The sequence below is a fragment of the Hippocampus bargibanti genome, linkage group LG14 (assembly GCF_051943395.1).
Source record: "Hippocampus bargibanti isolate YZ-2025 linkage group LG14, ASM5194339v1, whole genome shotgun sequence".
Taxonomy (NCBI): domain Eukaryota; kingdom Metazoa; phylum Chordata; class Actinopteri; order Syngnathiformes; family Syngnathidae; genus Hippocampus; species Hippocampus bargibanti.
This window is the reverse complement of record NC_142747.1, coordinates 1,175,378-1,198,326: the sequence shown is the minus strand read 5'-3', so window position 1 is coordinate 1,198,326 and position 22,949 is coordinate 1,175,378. Positions and strand designations below refer to the sequence as shown.

At 41.7% G+C, this 22,949-nt stretch overlaps 1 protein-coding gene across 1 annotated transcript; it reads right to left on the bottom strand.

The window, feature by feature from the left end:
- Nucleotides 1–3,644: 3,644 nt before the first annotated feature.
- On the bottom strand, nt 3,645–22,564 carry phf12b (PHD finger protein 12b). Its single transcript, XM_089013917.1, has 15 exons — nt 21,854–22,564; nt 21,265–21,446; nt 16,874–16,946; nt 16,302–16,758; nt 15,229–15,349; nt 14,882–15,014; nt 14,631–14,795; nt 14,392–14,535; nt 9,561–10,245; nt 6,753–6,848; nt 6,531–6,674; nt 6,349–6,444; nt 5,584–5,666; nt 5,368–5,506; nt 3,645–4,526 (listed from the first exon to the last, which is right to left on the bottom strand). Exons 1-15 carry the CDS (start codon nt 21,917–21,919, stop codon nt 4,087–4,089), a joined length of 3,024 nt encoding a protein of 1,007 aa, XP_088870043.1. The 5' UTR covers nt 21,920–22,564; the 3' UTR covers nt 3,645–4,086.
- Nucleotides 22,565–22,949: the final 385 nt, after the last annotated feature.

Below are 22,949 nucleotides of genomic sequence, written 5' to 3'. Positions count from 1 at the left end.
ATGGCTCGCGAGCCATAGGTTCCTGACTCCTGATATATAGGCTAAACTAAAATAAAAATAAGTAGAATGGTAACAGGATGTTTAAATACAACCTACACCATTTTTTTTGTTTCCTAACTGACATCAGAAAAATGTTGTATAGCATCTAAAATACCCAAAACATGCAGGCTGATATTTTTAGTCAAATGCAAAACACCAATAAAAATGACTTCAAGTGTCCCAAAACTGCCACAAAATGAGCTAGGAACTGGGGAATATCCGTTCCGACAGAACGGTCGTAAGTCAAACGATCGTAAGTCGAAGTTTTCCAAATCTTCTTTTCCTTTCAGGGGTCGCCACAGCGAATCAATGTCCTCCATCTAACCCGGTTTTGTGCATCCTCTTCTCTCACACCAGCTACCTTCATGTCCACTTTGACCACATCCATAAACCTCCTCTTCGGTCTTCCTCTCGGTCTCCTGCCTGGCAGTTCAAGGCTCAGCATCCTTCTCCCGATATAGTCACTCCCTCTCCTCTGGACATGGCCCAACCATCCCAGTCTAGCCTCTCTGACTTTCTCTCCAAAGCCTCTAATATGAGTTCTCCCTCTAATTCCTGATCCTATCCAACCTGGTCACTCCCAAAGAAAACCTCAACATCTTCAGCTCTGCTACCTCCAGCTTTGCTTCCTGTCTTTTCTTCAGTGACACTGTCTCCAGTCCAAACATCATGGCTGGTCTGACCACGGTTTGATACACTTTTCCTTTCATCCTAGCTGAAACACTTCTATCACACATCACACCTGACATTTTTCTCCAGCCGTTCCAGCCTTCTGGACACGCTTCTTCACCTCTTTTCCACACTCTCCATTGCCCTGGACAGTTGACACCATGTACTTAAAATCCACCACTTTCTTTATCTCTTCTCTCTGTAGCATCACTCTTGCGCTTGGATCCCTCTCATTCACACGCATATATTCTGTCTTGCTGCGACTGATCTTCATTCCTCTGCTTTCCAGGGCATATCTCCACGTCTCTAGTTTCTCCGCCACCTATTCCCTGTTCTCGCTACAGATCACAATGTCATCTGCAAACATCATGGTTCAAGGAGATTCCTGTCTAATATCGTCTGTCAGCCTGTCCATCACCATAGCAAACAAGAAGGGGCTCAGAGCTGACCCCTGGTGGAGGCCCACCTCCACCTTGAATTCCTCAGTCATACCGACAGCGCACCTCACAACTGTCTTACAGTCATGATACATGTCTTGCACCGCTCTGACATACTTTTCCGTCACTCCAGATTTCCTCATGCAATGCCACAGCTCTTCTCTGGGCACCCTGTCGTACGCTTTCTCCAGATCTACAAAGACACAATGCAATTCCTTCTGACCTTCTCTGTCCTTCCCTATCAGCATTCTTAAAGCAAAGACTGCATCTATCGTACTCTTTTTTGGCATGAAGCCATACTGCTGCTCACAAATGTTCACTTCTGCTCTTAGTCTAGCTTCAAATACTCTTTCCCAGAGTTTCATTGTATGGCTCATCAACTTTATTCCTCTGTAGTTACTACAACTCTGCACATCTCCCCTGTTCTTAAAAATGGGCACCAGTACCAGTGTCTGAAACTCATGACAAAAAGTTACCGGACATCCGGGCAGACAACTCTGGAAAGTTGCCTGCCCGGCCATAAAGTTGCCTGCCCGGTTTTTCACAAAAGAAGTCCTTCCGTATCAATTCGAGCCGTCTGGACTCCAATGTAGCGCCCAGAAAACGTACAAGATGGCGCACAAGCTCCGTTGGAAATTGGCTGATTTGTCCGCTGGGAATTTGTGTAAACTTAATCCTTTTTTATGCGTGTTACCGCAATCTGCAACACACAACGATTCACCATCGCGTTATGTAGTTTTCCTTCTAATTTTGCGGTCAACACTGTGTTTTTAGATGAAAAAAAGTACCAAAATGCATTGTGTGTCGCTTTCTCGGTCCGGGGCGTTCCCTCCGTGCCGTCACTTAGGGCATCGTCATCAACTCGAAAGCAAGACTTCATTAATATTCAGCGCAAGCCTTAAAATGTAAAATATAGCTACATGATGTGGAATCTTTGTAAAATGTGCACAGTAGAAGTCATTTGAAGTCATTTTACAAATTATGGACGCAACTTCTCCAGAGGTGTCGGTTGTCCTTTCATGTTGGGGAAATAAAACTGAGTGAATTGAAACTACGGCATCCTTGTCATCTTACCTGACTACTGGTACAGGTATGTTTAATATCTGATAGAGTACTTATGATTTACGACCAGCTTGACTTACGACCACCCGTACCTACGACCACGACTGCCAGACCCTATTTTTTTATTTTAATTCTACGCCAGGCACTGCAACGCGCGAGCAGCCTGGCAATGCGTACGATAATTTTGGCCAGCCGGCATCTCACTCTCGCACAGCAATCGACCGCGTGATGGCACCGGAGTGTTGACTGACGCCGGCCTCGGTGCGGCCAGGACCAGAGCCGAGGTGGGTCGGGTGTTGGCACTTGGGATCGCCGCGCCGCCGCCTCGTTGAGACAGTTTGGTCTGCTTCGGGGCGAGGTGGAGGGTCAGGCGTGTCGGCGCCGCAGACGACCGCGGGCTGGGGCCATGCGTCGTTGCGGAGAGCGGGGTACGGGAGAGGGCAACCGGTAGAACACTGGCGACCCAGACCCACGCCCACCCGCAGTGTCCGAATCAGATCGTTTGGAAGTCATTTAGCACAGAGTCTCCATTCAACAGTTTCAACGGATTTCAAATTACGACCGGTTGGTCGGAACGGAACCCGGCCGTAAGTCTGATGTTACCTGTATTTCAGTGTGAACACGCAAGAAGTATTTAGGTAAGCGTCACGTCTGATAATTGAAACTTAATTTTTGAATCTTTACCCATTTTAAAAATACCCAAATAACTTCAGTTTGTACTTAGAAAATCTTTATGTATTTACAGTTATGAGATGAAAAGCTACATCAAAAAGAGTGCTTATATACAGAGCAGCACAAGATGTTAAAATGAGTGACAAAACCACCGCATAGTACAGATGGATGATAGCAGAGTACAGACTATGAACAAGGTTTATCACAAAATCTCTGGTTGTCTACACAGTATGACAACTTTCATGGGCTGTACAGTTAAAAGCCGAAAAAGGGGGAATCTAAATAAAATACAATGCTCCTCCAATTGAGAGGCACATATCCATCATACACATTTACACAAGATGTACATAGAGCATATGAGCTTGTATACCACCATTCAAAACCCCAGAGTGACCAATCCAATGCCGCCATCAGGTTATATATTCTGTCTGTTTGTGTGAAGGGAAATACTGAGCATATGTATATATATATATATATATATATATATATATATATATATATATATATATATATATATATATATATATATATATATATATATATATATATATATATATATATATATATATACACACATTATATTATTATATATAACTATATACATATATAAATATAACATACATGTCTACACACGTCAGAACATTGGGAGTCACTTGGACAAGTTATTTTTGATATTCACATTGCCTGATCAATTTGTTGATACCATCTAAAAATAACAACCATTCTAAATGACCTCCTCTTCCCAAAGATTTTGATGCACATGCATCAAGATTGCGCTTTATTTATTTTAAGGGCATTTCTGGATGGCCCAAAAGTTGTGAAAAGTCGTGTACTTTGTCATACAAACAGAGCACACAGGCAGGCGGATATAGTATGTACTGTAGGTCAAAACAACAAAACTAGACCTTTGTGCTAAACAGACAGATTAAAAATATACTGGCAAAATAACTGAGTATGACTAGTACGCCTTGCTTAAGAGTCGGTTTAACATTAACAGATGTCAGTCATTCAAAAAATAGAAGTGATTGTCAATTTTACTCCCAAGTTCATGCAAATATATAAATCATTAACAATGACATAAAAAAATAAGAAGAAGAATTAAACCCTTCCGCTGCCCGCCAGCCAACTGTGCAGCTTTACCATTACTTTGTGTCATCGATGGTGCGCAACCAACACTAGGGGGGAGTGTGGAACTTCCAGTTTGGAGTTAGGGGACATAGTTTGAGTGCAGAGTGAGCACTTGTCCATAAGGTGCTGTCTCCATCTCATCCTGGCTGGAGGGGCTGCTGGCTGCGGCAGTGTCACGAGGAAGTGGTGCAATTGTGGTCTGTATGAGGCTAAATGAGCTGCTGCTGGTGTAACCGGTGGCAGGCGCCATACTGTCTTCCTCCTTTAGCTGCTTACTGGCAAACTCTGTGATGCTGAATACAAACTGGAGGCAGCCCAGTTTTATGTAACTCCCATGGTGAAGCATGGCCGTGCCCTCCCATCCTGCTCCGCTGCCGCCAATTAGGCTTGAGCTGCTTGCCTTGCAGCTGCATAACTGCTCCAAGCCACCTCGGGGGTGGCTGCTCATAACTCCTCCGGCTGGGAGCAATCCCACCACAGACGCGGGACCCTCTTCACCCGTCCAATTCTTGCTACGACCTGGGAGGTTAAAATAAATACATAAATAACTCGAAAATAAAAGATGGGGAGTTGGGAAGGCAGATCGCTTGGCATTTCTGCAAAACTGTGGCAATAAAATACATCTTACATTTGGACCTATCGGACAAACATTCAACTGCTGGAACGAGGAGCTATCCGGAGTTAGCGATGGATAACCGCTGTCATTCATACCGAAGTTCGTACCTCTTCATCTTGAAAGTTTAAACGTTTTGCATGCAAAAGCATGAAACAATCTGCATTGACGTGGACATCTTGTAGCTTATTATTTGTAATTCATGTCCTTATATGCCACGTATCACCGAAGTTGATGCTATATTGCTTATTCACTGAGCTTCATATATGCGTCATATGTCGTGTCCTTCACCAGTTTCGACGCTTTAATTACACGGCTCGAATTGATACGGAAGGATTTCTGTAATCGATGGCAAACACTTATGCTTTCCTCTTCAGAACTATCTGAACCATATTCATAACTGGATGAGTAACAAAAAAGGATCTTTTTCAGAATCTGAACTCTCTGAAGCCATTGTTTTGATTCTGGAGCAAGGCAGTTTGTGAAGGAGCATCCAGAATGAGAAGTCACGAACTGGGGCGGGACTTTCTGAATCTCTCCAGTTTTGAGCTCATTAGTGGCAGTTTTGGGCAACTTTAAGTCATTTTGATTGGTGTTTTGCGTTTGACCAAAAAAATATCAGCCTGCGTGTTTTGGATGTTTTAGATGCTATAAAACGTTTTCTGATGTCAGGAAACAAAAAAATGGCGTCGGTTGTCAGTTCATTGACAAAGACCCTCATTTAGTGAACAAAGTTCAAGAACTTACGAATGATGCCTTGGACCTTTGCCACTAGGCCACTGGGTGGTGACGGTGAGCCTTTCTCAGAGAAGTCACAGGAGTAAAGGACGTTGTCCACTGTGGTGCCATGCTCACTGTAGTTCAGCAACTCGTAATGCTTAGTGTTCTACAAGAGTGCCAATCAAACCACATTTATTCACTCGTGCATGTACATGAATCATGGAAGCTCCTTGCCTGACTTACCTCATCATAAAATACACAAGCGTGTTTCCCCGAAATGAAGTTGCAATGACCAAAGTTGGGAAGGCACACATCCATGTCAGCACCTTGAATTAAAATGATGATAACATACTGTTATGTATGTTCAAAATAAGCGATGCCAAAAGGGGGTAAATGGAGGCTGGTCAACATATTTGTTTAATGTCCAGTTACTTTCATATCTACGGTGGTTCTTAAATCTTGGCAGATCAACACAATTCTTTTTTATTGGGGTTGTGTTTATGCACCACCAGATTGGGTTTGTAATGAAACGATCAAGTTGGTGTAGGAATTTGTAGACGTTCGTATATATGCCTCCAACTATTTAAGATAATAATAATAATAATACACAAATAATAATTGCATATAAAACTTGCACTATTTATAGTTTAATTGCCAATACTTTTAAGTCAATTACAATGAAGTAATGTTGTCCCACCAAGTACTATTAGTAAGACTGTATTGTGAATTTCAAAGGGGTGAAAAAAATGCAGCAAGCGCACCACCTCTGTAGGACACACGCTGAGTCAGGTGTCTCAGTTGCAACGATGGCAGAATCCCATCTGTCACATGCATCAGGTCGAAAATCTTGATGTGCCAAGTTCACGGCCATCTAACTATTCTTAATTTTTTTTCATATACGACGAAATGTGAAGATTTTGAAGTCTTCTTCAATCTTCAATGTAGCCACAAGGGGGCACAAGCCAGTGCCGTAGGTCGATGAATGATGAGAAATTCATGATGTCTTACCTGATCCAATGTATAATGTCCTATAGCACATGTTAACAGCCTTTCCTTTTCCCGTCAGTGGGTAGAAGACTGCCCGGGCTCTCAAACCTTTCTGATCTGCAAAAACCATGAAGTCGAGATGAAAACCAGGCAATAATAATGATTGCCTGATATCAAACTTGATGGCGATATTTCTGTCTTACAGACTGAGAGAGATGGAGGGGGCTTGGGAGCATCGCTGGTGTCTTTAGGTAGAGGACTCGGGGCTTTACAAGGGAAAATCTGCTGGATTCTCTGCCATGCCAATAACTTAATCATTTCTGTATCTAGCTTGGCCAGCTCGATCCCTAAAACATACACATGAGAAAACAGAAGTGTGATCACTTCAGTGGATTACAATCCCACAACTACATTAATGTACTGACCTCCATTTTCATCTATGCAATCTTTCAAGCAGAGGTTACCGAAGAAGGAGAGTGAACTAGATAATGAGTCCGTCAGCCCCAAGCCAGCCTTCATTTCTGCAGAGACAAACATGAGTCAGCGATGACACCAAGACAGCATAACAAAGTACCTTAGTTTACAAACTTAATTGGTTCCCAGACAGAGTGTGTAAAGCGAAAAGTGTGTATCCCAAAAATTAATTTCTCATAGGAAACCATTAAAATGAGAATAATCCGTTCGCAGGTCCCCATAAAACATAATTTTCTACTTTCTAATTTTCTAAGCCTTAAAACTACACCAAATACACCTTACTTTATGTATAATAAATGTTCTATGGTATTATAATTACAGAAATAAACAGTACGGTATAAGAAAGTCATTTTATTTACCTTTGTGATGGTCGCTGATGGTTTGATGGAATAGAGTGGCCTGTTTGATCAGCATTAAACACTTGATGAGGAACGTAGCCTTCTTCTTTCTTTCTAATTTTACCTAGTCCCTCATCAGTTGTATTCGCTTTAGCTGGGTTGATAGCTTTTTGCATCAAGTGTACAGATGGCTTGTGGGGGTTATTTGTGGACCCTGATTGATGGAAATTTGAACCTTGCAGTCTACACTCTGCCTTTGAACTATCAAAGTTGAAATGAGTCTAAATTTCAATGTTTTATTTCCATTTAGTCACTCTCTCTCTGTCTGTCTGTTCTTGACCAATCACGTGGCTTTAACCGAGGACTGGGTGCAGGGAATAGAGGACAAAAAAAGTGTTGTCAGCCATTTTCTTTTTTGGAGAATGGCTTAACTCTCTGACTGTAACCCCCACGCCCTCACTGCTGCGTTCTTGACCAATCACGTGGCTTTAACCGACGACTGGGGGCGGGGAATAGAGGACCAAAACAAGCCGGCTGCCATTTTCTTTTAGGAGACCGGGCTCGTTTGCGAACGACACATCACTCATTGTGGCAGCTCCGTGTGTATCCCGAAAAATAGTTTGTATGCCAACGTAGATTTTTCATCAATTTAACGCTCGTAAACCGAAAAGTTCATGAGCCAAGGGGTTCGTAAACCGGGGTATCACTGTATCGGTCATTTCAGAAAGCGGTCTTTTTAAAACATTCCTCACTTCCAAGCTTCAAATGTATTTTAACCCAAGAATTTCAAGTCTGGTCGTCAAAGATCTCTTTTTGTTTGTATGCAATACCTCAGCTGTGTGTTTGTAAATGCCCAGCTGACTCCTTCAAAAGTCAGAAGGTGTTTAGGAACTAATGACTCTCCCTGTCTTTGTATTGTCATATAGTTTTTTTTTGTTCTTTTGACTTCAAAGTGGCCGCCTTTCCAGTAGCTCCTGTATTTTTGTTTTTTGACTTATTTCTTTCCTTTCATCTTCCTTTCAGAAGTTTGCTGCTGCTGAATGTAAATTTATCCACTGAGAGATGAATAAAATGTAAATCCAAACCTAATCCAATCCAATCCAAAAAGCGCCTTATGATTTGATTCCATTTTAACTTCAGGCGGGGCTGGATTGGCCAACAGTCAGGCAGGCAGGGCAGACGCCAAGTGGGATCGGATCTTTTTATCTTTTTGGGGGGGGAGTGGAGGTTCTGGTGCTGACAATTTAGCAGTCCATTCATCCATTTACAATATGGGCAACCTAAACCAATCAACATCAGGACCAAAGGTATGAGGTAGCCAGGGGTTGTCAGGAGTCACGTCTGAATACTAATGTTGTAATGGTTAAAATACAGTAAAGTCTCGTTATATCGATATTCAAGGGAGTCCGAAAAAATATCGATATAACCGGGACTATCGATATATCCGACCCTGTTTACATGTAGTTTTCTCCGTGCGTGCATAGAAATAGTATCGATATAACCGGGATTATCGATATATCCGATATCGATATAACGAGACTTTACTGTATGTAATAATGTGAAAAAAATATGATTATGTAGCTTTACAAATTCAAGGTCAATAATATCAATAATTTTTACAGCATAGCACGCAAACAACACGTCTGATAAATCGTTGTTTATCATACTTGTCATAGTTCTGGTTTCATGAAAGGCACACAGATCCAGAATAGAAGCTGAATTTTGAAACCCGCTTTTAGGTGAAATGTGTTATGATTATTATTCTCTTAGAGCCACAAGTGTCAAATCCAAGTCCTCGTGTAATTTGGTTGACACACATTTTAGGGGGCTACGGTATTGCCGGCACCATTGAATACGTTTTCAGGCCGTATTAGTCCATTATACGCGATCAAAACTACCCATTCCGTATTCACAGTGTATGAGTAGACCTTCTAATACTTAGAGTCCAAGTGGCAAGCTTACACATTCCAGTCAGTGATTTTTGCCATGTTTGAGGCATGTCTTGTCACGATTAAATGTCATTAAATATTATCCATAGTTTTTACACCGCATTCCATTCCTAATGCAACATACTCATTTTATCAGTATCTTGGAATTATGGTTGAAAATACTGATTCGGATGTTTCCATTTGTGACTGGAATTTTGAATCATGGTCCTCAGTGTCAGGGGTATCAATCTACCACATTTACCTCCCATCATTGCTAGTTAGAATTCAGTTACCACAGCATCACTAGTTGTAAAGTACAACATACTGAGCAGCCATCATGTAAAGATGATTTGATAGTGACGACCCAACAATATGATGAGACAATCACATAACATATGCATTTGGCTAAACCGTCATAAGTGCTCTGTGATGGGAACGCATATAACATGGTCAGTGAGAAAAAGACGTTTGGCCACCCTGCCTTAGTGCCTACCTGGGCTTGGCGATGATGATTCAATGTTGCTTGAATATTGCTCTCGGCTCGTAATGGAGTCACAGGGTTTCACATTGTTACTCATAGACTCGTCCTGGAGCTCTGCCTGGGTCCGATGGTTCTGCTGGTTGCTTTGAGAACAGGTAGTCGAGGATACAGGGTGGGATTTTGGAGTGCAATCTTCTGTGGTGCTCTCAGGGTCCTTTTTCAGTGTTTCAGTTCCTATGTGGTTCACCAGGTCACAGGCAGCAGCTGAGTCATGGGTGGCTGTGCAGGGTTTTAGTTTGTGCTCAGGAATTTCCTGTACATGATACTGGGACTCGTTGTTACACTCTAATGGTCCATTTGTTTTGGAAGGATGACTCTCCTCTGTATGAGGTCCATTAGGTTTACTACACTTCCGGCAGGGTGGTATGCTCGATTTAGAACCAACCTGCTGTGCTAATGTGTCCCGTGATGGAGGGGACACATCTGGGTCATCGGTTGTACTGCAAAGATTAGGATTGGTGCCAGGGGGAGTCCTTTGTAAAGACGGTTGACTCACATCCTCTGATGATGTACAAGATTTGCACCTGTCTTTATTGTCTGAGACCAACCGTGATGACGTTGGCATGGATGAAGTATTTTGTTTGGTGGACAAGTGTCGCATGATGCTGCACTGGAGGGCGATGACATCCTGAAGCCACTGTTTGAGACACCGAGACAAAATTCGAATTAAAATATGAATTATAATTAAAGGGCAGAGGAAAGCCGTTGATGTGCGTTTAGCAATCTAGGAAACATCAGAAAGAACGACCATGAGAAACTAGCGTAATACCAAGAGTTCAGAGAGGAGCTGGATATATAAATCATTTTTCAAAAATCACTATGGCTGCCTCCCCATGATGAATTTTTACATATTTTGCATTTTTCTTCACTTGATCTTTCAATTGGTGAAAACAATCTTCCACCAAGCATGACAAGTCAGACGAAAAAATACACCCCCCCTGCTCACCCCCAAAAAGAGGCAGCCATCAAAGAGGTTCCCGGCACACAAACACCATGTGCCTCACAAAAATGTCACACCATAGCGAAGGTTTGCCTTAGGAAAGGCAAGCCAACTAATACTACTTTCTACTTCTTCCTTTCCTTCCATAACTTTGCTGCTGTGAAATGTAAATGTCTCCACCGTGAGACTAATAAAGGCTAATCTAATCCCATCCTAAGTGAAACCAGAATGAGGTGTAAAACATGTTATGTGCACCTCCATTGGGGCGATTTGCTTTCGTCATTTTAGGAGATTTGAGTCTTTGTCATATTATTGCGCTGAGAGTTAGTTTTGGATTTTTTTTACTTCAAAATGTTGCCGTGAGAGTGGCTGCCTTTCCAGCAGCTCCTGTATTGTTTTTCTACTTCTTTCTTTCCTTTACGCTTCATTTCATAACTTTGGTGCTGTGAAATGTAAATTTCTCTTCTACGAGACAAATAAAGGTAGACACCCAATCCAATCCAATCACAGGACTTCCAGAGTCAGAAATAAAAAGTAGTGGGCTGTCTTCTATTGGTTTGTGGCCAGGTAGTAAAAGCCATTCGATGATATAGGTTCTTCTCTCAATTTTGTGTTCAAAATAATCCCATTTGTTGCTGTTAGTTGAAAAGCAAGTCGCCTTCACTATTCACAAACTTTGCGAACTCTTCGGTGTATTAGAACTCAACCTCCCCATGTCGAACAAGTCTGTGAATTCCATTCCTCTGAAATTTCTTCAAACAACTTTTAACCTGGTTTTAAAATTCTTTGTTTCATTGGTCTTGATGATATGCAAATTGTTTACTTCACAAAATCAAACCACACAAGATTACGAATACGAACATCACTCTCATGTTTTGTGACAAGTTCCTTCTTTTATCCCAATAGAAATAAGCTTTCAAATACTTTTCACACTGTTTTTTAAACTGTCATTCAGTTGTAGGTCCCTAAAAAGAAAGTCAAAGTACAGGTGGAGTACATTTACACTTGGATTGATTTATGCGCCATGGTTCCGAGAGGCACACACTAACAAACGGGTATTCAAATTCAGTGAGAGCCCCTATCCTGCCTTGGGACACATCGAGAAAGGTTTTGGTAGGAACTCTTGAAAATCAAACAAAATCAAGCTCTTGAAAATCAAACTACCCATGCCATAGAGCACAGGAGTCAAAGTCAAGGCCCGGGGGCCAAATCTGGCCCATCATAATTTTATTTGGTTGGCGAAAGCAAATCAAGCATGTCAAGTGCCATGATGAACAAAAAAATCATGTAAACCACAAAAACAGTCGTTATTAGTTAACTAGTTATTCATTAATTTGTTGTGCATTCTGCATGTAATATGTGGAGGAGATGAAACATTCTAATGATATCAAGTCCACGAATGGCTATTAAGTTGCTCGCTTTTGCTGTAGAAGATTACTGTCACAGGATGATGTCATATTTCTGCTCTGCTCCCACTGAGCTGCAAATAACTTTGTTTTTCAAATAAAGCAAATATTACCTTTTTGTAAGGATTCATTCACGGTCGCAAATGTTCAAAGGGTGGCCAGATATTTGCCTGGAATTTTCTTGGCAGAATTTTTAACAAGTTAAAAATGTCCCTGCAACTAGGGGAAAAAAAACATTAAAACCACTAGTGAAAGTCAGGGAATGTGTCAGGGAACATTCGTAACCCTGAACAAGCCGTGACAAAAATGTAACATTGGCTTTCATCAAAAACACAATGTCATCTGGGTTTAAGATGTGGGTTGTTGGATGGGCAGCAATTTACAGTACAGTGAGACCTCAACTTACGAACACCTTATATTACAAACTTTTCGTCTTACGAACGTCAAATTTATGAAAATTAAAACTTATAATAAGCACTATTTTCATAATACACACCCACCACGGCTGGTCCATCAAGCACATGACCTTCGGATCTGGCGGAGTGATCTTCGGCGGAAGCACACGACCGCACAGCGCTCCAGCCGGCGCTACCCCCCCCCCCCCCCCCCCCTTCATTGAATGCACATGTCGATCGCCTACTTGGAGCTTTTTGCTGATAATTTTACTATGATGGGACCGAAAAAAACACCACAGGCTCGTGTTCAGCCCAAGAAGACACAAAGTCGCTGAGAAGAAGGAGATAATTGAAAAACATGAACGAGGTGTGCGTTTGTGTGATTTAGTGGCCGAGCACGGCTATGCTAAGTCAACCATTGCTACCATTCTCCGGAACAGGAAAGCCATCGTCTGTTGCAAAAGGTGTTACCGTGCTCTAAAGCGACGGTCTCGGGCAATCGAAGAAGTTGAAAAACTTCTGTAAATTTGGATTAACGAAAAGCAGCTATTTGGCGACAGCGTGAGTAAAGCTTTTTTAATGCGAGAAAGCACGGCTAATTCACGCCGATATCGCCATGCGCCAACCTGGAAGTTCGGCGCTTATTGAGGATTTTAAAGCCAGTAACTGATGGTTCGAGAACATCTGAGGAGGAGATGGCTGCAGCATCAAGTGAGCTCAAGTGAGCTCATAACGGCAATGTTGGCAAAGTGGAATGATGTGCAGGCTTTTACCGAACAGTTCCATTCAGAAAAGATTGTGGCTAGGACAATCATCAACATGATTAACAATAATGTGATGCCTCACTTTCGTAAGACCTTACAAGTCAGAAAGCAACAGGTGTCAATAAAGTGTTTTTTAATCAGCAAAAATGATGAGGAGTCTCCAAAGAAAAAAGAAGATAAGCCACACCGTCTCCAAAGAAAAAAGAAGATAAGCCACACCAGAGGTTAAGTTACCAACAGTCCTTATAGAAGGTGACTCTCCTTCCATAAGCCATCAACGATCATCAAAAAGGTATATAAAACTTTATTTTACAGCAGTTTATTTCTTTAATTACAGTCCTCATGTAATGTGCCTCTTTCCAAACAGCAATTCCCTTTGACCTTCGACCTCCAACGCCATTCCATCTAGCCATCAATGACCATCACAAATAAAGTGACTTTATGATACAATGCAGTGTATTTCTTTCATTACAATATAATAGCACATTTATTATACATAGAATAAAGTATGTTGTGTGTAGTTTTAAGGCTTATTGAGTAGAAAAGTATATTTTATGGAAACCCGGGAACGGATTATTCCCATTTTAATGGTTTCCTATGGGGGAAAAAAAATTGAGATACACACTTTTCGCCTTACACACTGTCTGGGAACCAATTAAGTTCGTAAGTTGAGGCCTCACTGAATTGTCACTTGAAATACAGTAAAGTCTCGTTATATCGATATCGGATATATCGATAGTCCCGGTTATATCGATACTATTTCTATGCACGCACGGAGAAAATTACATGCAAACAGGAAATAAACTGCTGTAAAATAAAGTTTTATATACCTTTTTGATGATCGTTGATATATCGATAGTCCCGGTTATATCGATATTTTTTCGGACTCCTTGAATATCGATATAACGAGACTTTACTGTACTTCCACCACAACGTCGCATCAGGTAAAATAGCGTCTCCATATTATTGTTGACAAAACAATATGGTGCATTCCTATCATTATTTTGTTATAAGGACGACAGAGAACATCCAGCGGCTGCTGCGCTATAGCATTACTTTTTCATGTTTGTCAGAGTTAATTGCATTCTTAAAAGTCTGAACAATCAGATAATTTCTTCATTCCAGGGCAACTCGGAATCTATTGTTTCTCCCACACCTAACGTTAAGTGAACAGTGTCTTTGACAAAACAAAGGACCACTGTTCCACTTTCATGCTTTAATTTGAGAGGATAAATTCAAAATGTCAATGATTGGTAACCTATCACATTTGAATCCTACCTCCTGCTGCTCAGCATCTGTGGTGAGGTGTTTTGTGGACAGATGTTCAGGGAAACCATGAGAAACTAGTTCCAATTGGCGTACGCCTGCAGGCTGTAGAATGGAGGGGGGATTCATGTACTGAGACTTGATGGCATCCGGTACCTGAAACCAAACAGCAATTGCAGCACGTACTTTCTGAAATCTTTCGGTTTATCAGATAGACACAAAAACACACAGTGTGGTGAGGCACTGTCTACCTTGATAGTCTTTTTGTTGCACTGCTGAGTGGTCCGACAGTTTGGTGAAAACTGCCGATGCACTCTGCGCAGGAAGTCCAACTTGACAGCATGCTGGGACATTCTGTCCTGAAACTCATCAAAAAGCTGACATCGACTGGACAGGCTCAGGCTCCTCTGGTTTAGCTGAACCAAAAAAGCATTTTGGAAAGGACAGATCAGCATTGAATTTCAACTGAGAAGCACCTTAGTTGCAGTTCCACACCACTTACCACTAAATGCTCAACATGATTTGGGCACATCCATTTTCCAGCAGGTAAAGCTGTAAGTGGTGGGTCCAGACAATCAGTGTGGAACAGAAGAGGACAGTAGTCACACTGTATCAAGGGAGCCAACCTGCAACTCCTATAGGAAGTAAAAAATTAATTGGATTGGATTTACCTTTATTAGTCTTGCGGCGGAGAAATGTACATTTCACAGCAGCAAAGTTATGAAAGGAAAGAAATAAGTCAAAAAACTAAATACAGGAGCTGCTGGAAAGGCACCAACTTTCACGGCGCCATCTTGAAAAAAATAAATAACAAATATAACAGAGCTGCATATATGTCTGTACACATACCTGTTACATGAAAAACAGACTTTGACTGGTAATGGCACCAGACCATTCGGATCAAGTTCATATTGTGGTCGCCTGAACGGCCTCCCAAGCAATTCTTCCCTTTTCCTTCGTTTACTGCTGCCTGAAAAAAAAACGTAAGAGGATTGTTATTAAACTGTTCAAGTGGTGAACCTATTAGAAGACAGAACTGCATAAAAGGACAACCGACACCATTTTTTGGTTTCCCAACTGACATCAGAAAAACGTTTTATAGCATCTAAAATACCCAAAACACGCAGGCTGATATTTTTAGTCAAATGAAAAACACCAATAAAAATAACCTAAAGTGTCCAAAAATCTGCCACAAATCAGCTCGAAACTGGACATTTTCAGAAAGTACCGCCCCCAGTTCGTGACGTCACTCCAAGTCGTCTTGCCTTGCTCAAGAAACAAAACAATGGGCTCAGTCAGAGTTCAGATTGGGAGAAGATGCTTTCTTGTTACTCATCCAGTTATGAATATGATTCAAATAGTTCTGAAGAGGAAAGCATAAATGTTTGACATCGTTTAATGGACTCCTCTGCTATCAATTCGAGCCGTCAATGACAGCAATGTAGTGTCCCAGAAAAATGCAAAATTTTGCGCACAAGCGGCGTTGGAAATGGGCTGATTTGTCTACAAGGGAATTTGTGTCCGCGAACATCAAATAGTAGTCTTGGTGCAACACACGATTCACTATCGCGTTATTTATGTGTTTTCCTTCTAATTTTGCCATCAGCACGGATCAACACGAAGTTTTCAGACCAAACGAAGTTCCGCAAAATACATTGTGTGTCGCTTTCTCGGTCAGGGGCGTTCCAGACGTGACGTCACTTCAGGCATCGTCATCAACTCGAAAACAAGACTTCCTGAATATTCAGCGCGAGTCTTAAAAGGTAAAATATAGCTATATGCAGTGGAATCTTTGTCAAATACGCTCAGTAGAAGTCATTTGAAATGATTTTGCAAATTATGGACGCAACTTGTCCGGAGGCGTTGGTTGTCCTTTAAATTACTTTTATTTGACAATGATTTTTCGGTACCAACCAACCAACCTGGCAATGCAGTAGTACACGTAAGTTCACTGGGCAGCTGAAACTGTGTTGGATTTCTCTCCATAGCAGCAGCTATAAGCAACTGAAAGGGTCTCTTGAGAAGACGCGGGGTTGGAGAAGACAATTCGGTATTTTCAAGCTCAGTGCACTGAACATCATCCTCAGGTTCAGCTGTCTCCTCTTCTCCATCATTCTGCTCCTCTGAGGGGGTAGGGGTCGACGAAGTATTGGAAGTTGGCGTGCCTGGGCGGCTGCTTGGCCTGCTGCTACTCCTACGGTCCAAAAGGCGTACCTGGGCCACGCGAAGACCAGGCCCTGCGGCTCCAGCCCCTGGAGGAAGGCCATCAAGACGCAGTGGGCCCGCGCCAAGCTCCACCTCCATAGTTGGAGAGGAAGCACGCTTAGCAAAGGACTTTTCCAATAGCCCATTAGTCTGTTCAGACTTTTGCTCTCGCTTCTAAAAGAGATAATTAGAAAAAACATTTTAACTTTATCACAATATTGTTTTATCTAAAAGCAATGCAAACAGGTTTGGTAGAAGAGCTTAAATTTTATCGGTTAACAACACTCACCTTTTTTCGAACATTGCAGCGGTGACACATCCATTCTCCAGGAGGAAGTTTCTCTTTGCTGAGGGGTGGGTCACTGTAGTTTGTTTTAATCAGTCAAGAAGACAGTAGTTAGGTTTCAAAGAAAATAACACATATGTATGGGCTTAAACTCACACAACTTGGCATGGACATTAATAGTCTATTGTTTCAGAAATCCTTGGTAATGAGCACCAAATGGCTTGCAGGCAATAGGACGGCATCCATACATACAAATACACACAACATATACATACAACATACACACTAGACCTCTTCAAACTTGACCTTTTTCTTCAAACATATGGAAACTGACATTATTCCCATTCTCCAAGGTCTAAATTAGCCAAATATACCAGTTATTGTGACCTTGGCTATACCTGCCTCAAGAGCCATGTAATTTTATCGTTGACGTTTTTCAAAAACGCTGCAAATTTTGGGATATTACGTCCTTATTTTCATTGTAGCTTTCCACAGGTTGAGGCTATAGCATAGAAAGTGGTACCAAATGAAAGCTAATAAAATGTTCTTGTATATGCTAGTAAACACATGAACACCTGTGTTAATTTTAATGGTTTTTTTTTGTTCTTTTGACTTCAAGACAGCGCCGCGAGAGTGGCTGCCTTTCCAGCAGCTCATGTATTTTGTTTTTCTACTTTCATTCATTTCATCACTTCAATCAATTCATTTTGACACCACAGCAAGCAACAGTGGCATCAACAAGGGTGCAGCGAAGCTTATTGAACAAAAACTAGGCAAAAAGGTATTCTACTTCGCTTGTCGCCATCACATATCAGAGGTAATAATTGGAAGTGTATGGGAGGCTGTGTTTAGCAAGGTCAAGAGTCCTGACAACCCAATTCAGCAATGTGAAAGAGAAGTGTGACAAGTTGGTTAAGGACTGCCCAAGACTTCTGGGCCTAGTTGAACAAGACTTGAAACAGAAGAAGACAAGCACAATTGCAGTCTTAAGCAATTTCCTTGAGGAAGCATGTCCGAGGGCAGATTACAGAGAGGTGGTAGAGCTGTGCCTGATCCTGCTTGGTGAGGAACCTCCTCGAGGTATCCACTGGGCCAAGCCAGGTGCCATTCACCAAGCCCGCTGGATGGCCAGGAAAATTTACTGTATGAAGATGCTCATGTTTTCCAAGGAGCTAAAATACAACGCGGACACTATCTTCAAGCTGGAGAGGATGAACAAGTTCCTGGCCTTATTCTACATCAGCCACTGGGTGACCACCACATCTGCAGCTGATGCACCTATCCATGACCGCCTGCTTATGAAGAACATGCTGCAATACAAAAGCAGTATGACTATGAACTGGCAACCTCTGTTCTCAAGAAAATGAACAACCACCGCTGGTATCTGACCCAGGAACCAGTGCCATTCACCTCGTTCAGTTCACATGCCAGCATGACCAAGTCTGCAAAAGAGAAGCTCGCAGTCAAGCTGTCAGAAACAGAGAAACCTGAGAGTTACAGGAAAGGCAAGCCAGTGTTTCCTGTCATCAAGGCAGCTACAGTTCTCACAGACCTGGTAGGGCCAGTGTCTCACTTTCTGTTTGGTGCTCTTCGAGTGAAATGTGACTGGCTCACTACTCCTGCTGACACCTGGGAAGACAATGACAGCTACCGGAATGCACAGAAGTTTGTGAGGTCAGTGACAGGGACCGATGATGTGGCTGAGAGAAGTGTGACACTAATGAGTGACTTTGCAACTCAGATCACAACTGACCCAGAGCAAAGAAGGTGCTTACTACAAGTTGTGGAGTACCACAGGAAGAAAATTGACAATTAAAAAAAGGCCACATTGAACAAGTGATAATACATGTATATTATGTAACATCCTGACAGTTTCTTATGCAATATATGTGTCAGTGCAGTGCTATCATACTACCAAACGGATTTTTTTTTGTAGTGTCCCAGCTGTTTGTGCATTAAAATTAGCTACAATTTAAACAGGTGTTCGTGTGTTTTATTGTGCTTAACACCATATTCAAGAAAAGTCCATTAGCCTTCATTTGGTACCACTTTCAATGCTATAACATCAACCTCTGGAAAGCTACAATGAAAATAAGGACGTAATATCCCAAATTTTGCAGCGTTTTTGAAAAACGTCAACAATAAAATTACATGGCTCTTGAGGCAGGTATAGCCAAGGTCCAAGATCACAATAACTGGTATATTTAGCTAATTTAGACCTTGGAGAATGGGAATAATATCAGTTTCCATATGTTTGAAGAAAAAGGTCAAGTTTGAAGAGGTCTAATACACACATATTTTTTCGGACTCCCTTGAATATCGATATATATATATATATATATATATATATATATATATATATATATATATATATATATATATATATATATATATATATATATATATATATATAGCTCGGGTCCTCTACCAAAATCCTCGTCCTGCGCAGTTTCCGTGCTGTTCCCAGCACTGCGCTTTTCTGGACCGAGGTATCCGATGTTGTTCCCGGGATCTGTTGCAACCACTCGTCAAGTTTGGGGGTCACTGCCCCGAGTGCTCCGACCACCACAGGCACGACTGTCACCTTTACCTTCCAGGCTCTCTCCAGCTCCTCTCTGAGCCCTTGGTATTTCTCGATTCACTCATGTTCTCATATATATAGATATATATATATATATATATATATATATACAGTGAGACCTCAACTTACGAACTTAATTGGTTCCCAGACAGAGTGTGTAAGGCGAAAAGTGTGTATCTCAAAAAAAATTCCCATAGGAGACCATTAAAATGGGAATAATCCGTTCCCGGGTTTCCATAAAATATACTTTTCAACTAAATAAGCCTTAAAACTACACACAACCTACCTTATCCTATGTATAATAAATGTGCTATTGTATTCTAATGAAATAAATACACTGCACTGTATAATAAAGTCACTTTATTTACATTTGTGATGGTCAATGATGGCTCTTAATTGACACCTGTTGCTTTCTGACTTGTAAGGTCTTACGAAACTGAGGCATCACATTATCATTCATCATGTTGATGATTCTTATAGCCTTTTCTGAATGGAACTGTTCAATAATAAGCCTGCACATCAACTGTTGAAGGGCCTGCTTCTGCTTGTCCTCTTGAAGGCAAATCAAATTCTCTGTGTTGATGACCTCATTATGGTCAGCAACAAGCTCCTCCATGGCATCCGCATTCACTTCGAGTCCCGTAGGTGCTGGCAGAGATTTTATGACAACAAAAGGCACGAGTCCGATGATTCCACGGACGCGGAATAAAACGCGACAAAAGAAGGCGGTCGGGGCGAATAAAATGGCACACTCGCGTCTAACATTCACCTCGTGGAAAGCAAACTGTTGGATTTGCCAGCACAAGACATAGCGAAGCACTTACGCCGTAATCATGTCACTGGTGAGGTGACAGTGACTCGTTGAAATGAAATGAAATTGAAGTGTCGCGAGCGGCAGCCACGCCCGAGCTGCCAACTCGCACGTGACAATTTAGCGTGACTATTGACACGCTGTTCCGGTGTGTGTGAAAACACTAGCTCTGATTGGCTTACCATGACACATGACTCTACCCTTTAGCCAATCACAATCACTTCTATCGCATCTTGACAGGGGGTTCAAGTGTAGCAACACAAAAACGTTGCTAAGTGTTTGTCCATGCTCATTCAGTTAGACAATGCTTTCCAAACAGCCTAGAGTCATAAGAAGTCCTGTGCTATTCTCGAACCTGAACACACCCCAAGTCTTGGATGACAAATAAACAGAGCAGAGTAGACGTGTACGGCTGGTAGTTTCTTCAATTTATTCATAGTAACGCACCACATTTGAACTGAGGCTGAATACGAGCCGGTAGTGTTTATTTTCCGGTCCCATAATAGTAAAATTATCAGCAAAAAGCTCCAAGTAGGCGATCGATGTGTGCATTCAATGAGAAAGTAGTGCCGGCTGGAGCGCGGTGCGGTTGTGTGCTTCCGCCGAAGATCACTTTCGCCAGATCCAAAGGTCGTGTGCTTGATGGACTGGCCGAGGTGGGTGTGTATTATGAAAATAGTGCTTATTATAAGGCTTAATTTTCATAAATTTGACGTTCGTATGATGAAAAGTTCCTATTATGAGGCGTTTGTAAGTTGAGGTCTCACTGTATATCAATAACTGTACTGGACATAGCGCCGTTTAAAAGACAGCAACATATTCATGCAAGTGCGAACAATCTTTGTGGCTTCACAACAGTGAAATATTTACAGCAGCGAAATATTGAACACTTTCCCAAAAACCTCACGACTACCACTTTCTTGGGTGTGGGAAAAGGCAGCGTCCATGAGCCCAGCAATAATATAGTAAATCTTTCAGGTTGAGAAAATAATGAAAACTTACCAGCACTGAAGGTGGAAGGCTGCAGGGCAGTGATCACAGCACAACAAATCTCCTCCTTCACGACAACTATCGCAAGTGTCGTGGTTGGTGGCCCTGCCGCTCCGCCGGACGTCTCTTCCCAACTTCCGACTTCTTTTTTCGACCTCCTCGGACTTCGGGGGCGCCAGAAGTGCCTGTATTTGCTGTAGACATGTCTTGCACATTAGTTGATCACTAATTTACAGCAAAGTCTTCCTGTATATCTATCTATTTAATATATATATATATATATATATATATATATATATATATATATATATATATATATATATATATATATATATATATATATATAAACACACACACATTCACGACTGCTGCGTTCAGCTCTATGTCCGTCGTTGCCGTCACACGGCTTTCAGGGTCGTTGCTGTGGCCTCCATGAAACCACTTCCATTCTACACAACTCGGTTGTTCGGAAACACGATACAACACACAAACACGGTCCAAATAATAAATGGTCGATTATATATTTATTGGCATATGTACTAAAATGTGTGTCTGTAACAGTACTTCAACGTAAATTGCATTTTTGGCAAGCAAACCTTACCTCCATTAAGCCCCCAGATGTATCCAAATCGTACACAATCGTCGGGGTCTCCATTTTGTCCCACATTCATCCAGGGCAAAAGTAACAAATTAAATGGGCGATGCTAATTACACTAGGCACACAATAATGAGTGTTGGCCTAAAAATGTCGTCCTGCGTACTTTTAAAATAAACTGAATAACAAAAAGAAACGATTGCTATCATTAGCCGGCTAATGGGCGAACGACGTCGTCGAACAGTCAAGGTTGTGGGGCTAGCGGTCTCGTTAGTTTGTTTTACGCATCACACGACAATCAAACTGAACGACAATCACGTTTTAAAACACTGTGTTTCTTGAGACAGCTTTAGCTGTAAGATCATTCCAATATCGTGTATCTTGTATCGATATACGCGCGTTGTTTGCTACAAAACCTCCGTCTGCGGCCTAGCTGGCCAGCCATGTTTCTTGTTTCTGCTCCTCCGAAAATGAGCCTAGTAAATCTGCAAACCCTTTCGCTCCCATTGTCAACAGAGGACGTAGTCCCAAAACATCACACAAAAACGAGCGAATGCGATGTAAATTGCACGATTTCCAGGAGCGTTTGCAATAAAATCCAGTGAAAATGTAATCAAGGATGGAAATTTTGATGATGTTATTGTTGTGAAAACAGCCGTGCATCTACACTGTCTGTTAGCAACATCCTCTTCCCTTTGGCGCAACCGCGAATCGCCGGTCGAGCATGCGCAATGGAGCTGGTTTCTCTCGACAAGAAGGCGAAGAGACGTTTGGTCGAAGGTGTTTTTCGTTATTTCCGGTTACCAATACGTGTCGCATAGATCACAAATATACATAAATGGACCGCTTTTATTTGATCCCAAAATCGATTTTTAGCAACGCGTTGCCCATTGAACACCGTTCACTCACACAGCGTTTTTGTCAAACATGCGCAAGTTGACATTTATGACATATTAATCTGAATAGGCTTCCTCCTTCTGTAACCTCCTCATTCCATGAACATCTCGATCAATTCTGGTAGTCGTGGAAGACAAAAAATGTATGCTATTGGCATGAAGCTGGGGGTGCATTTGTTTGAACAATTACATACATGTTAAATTTC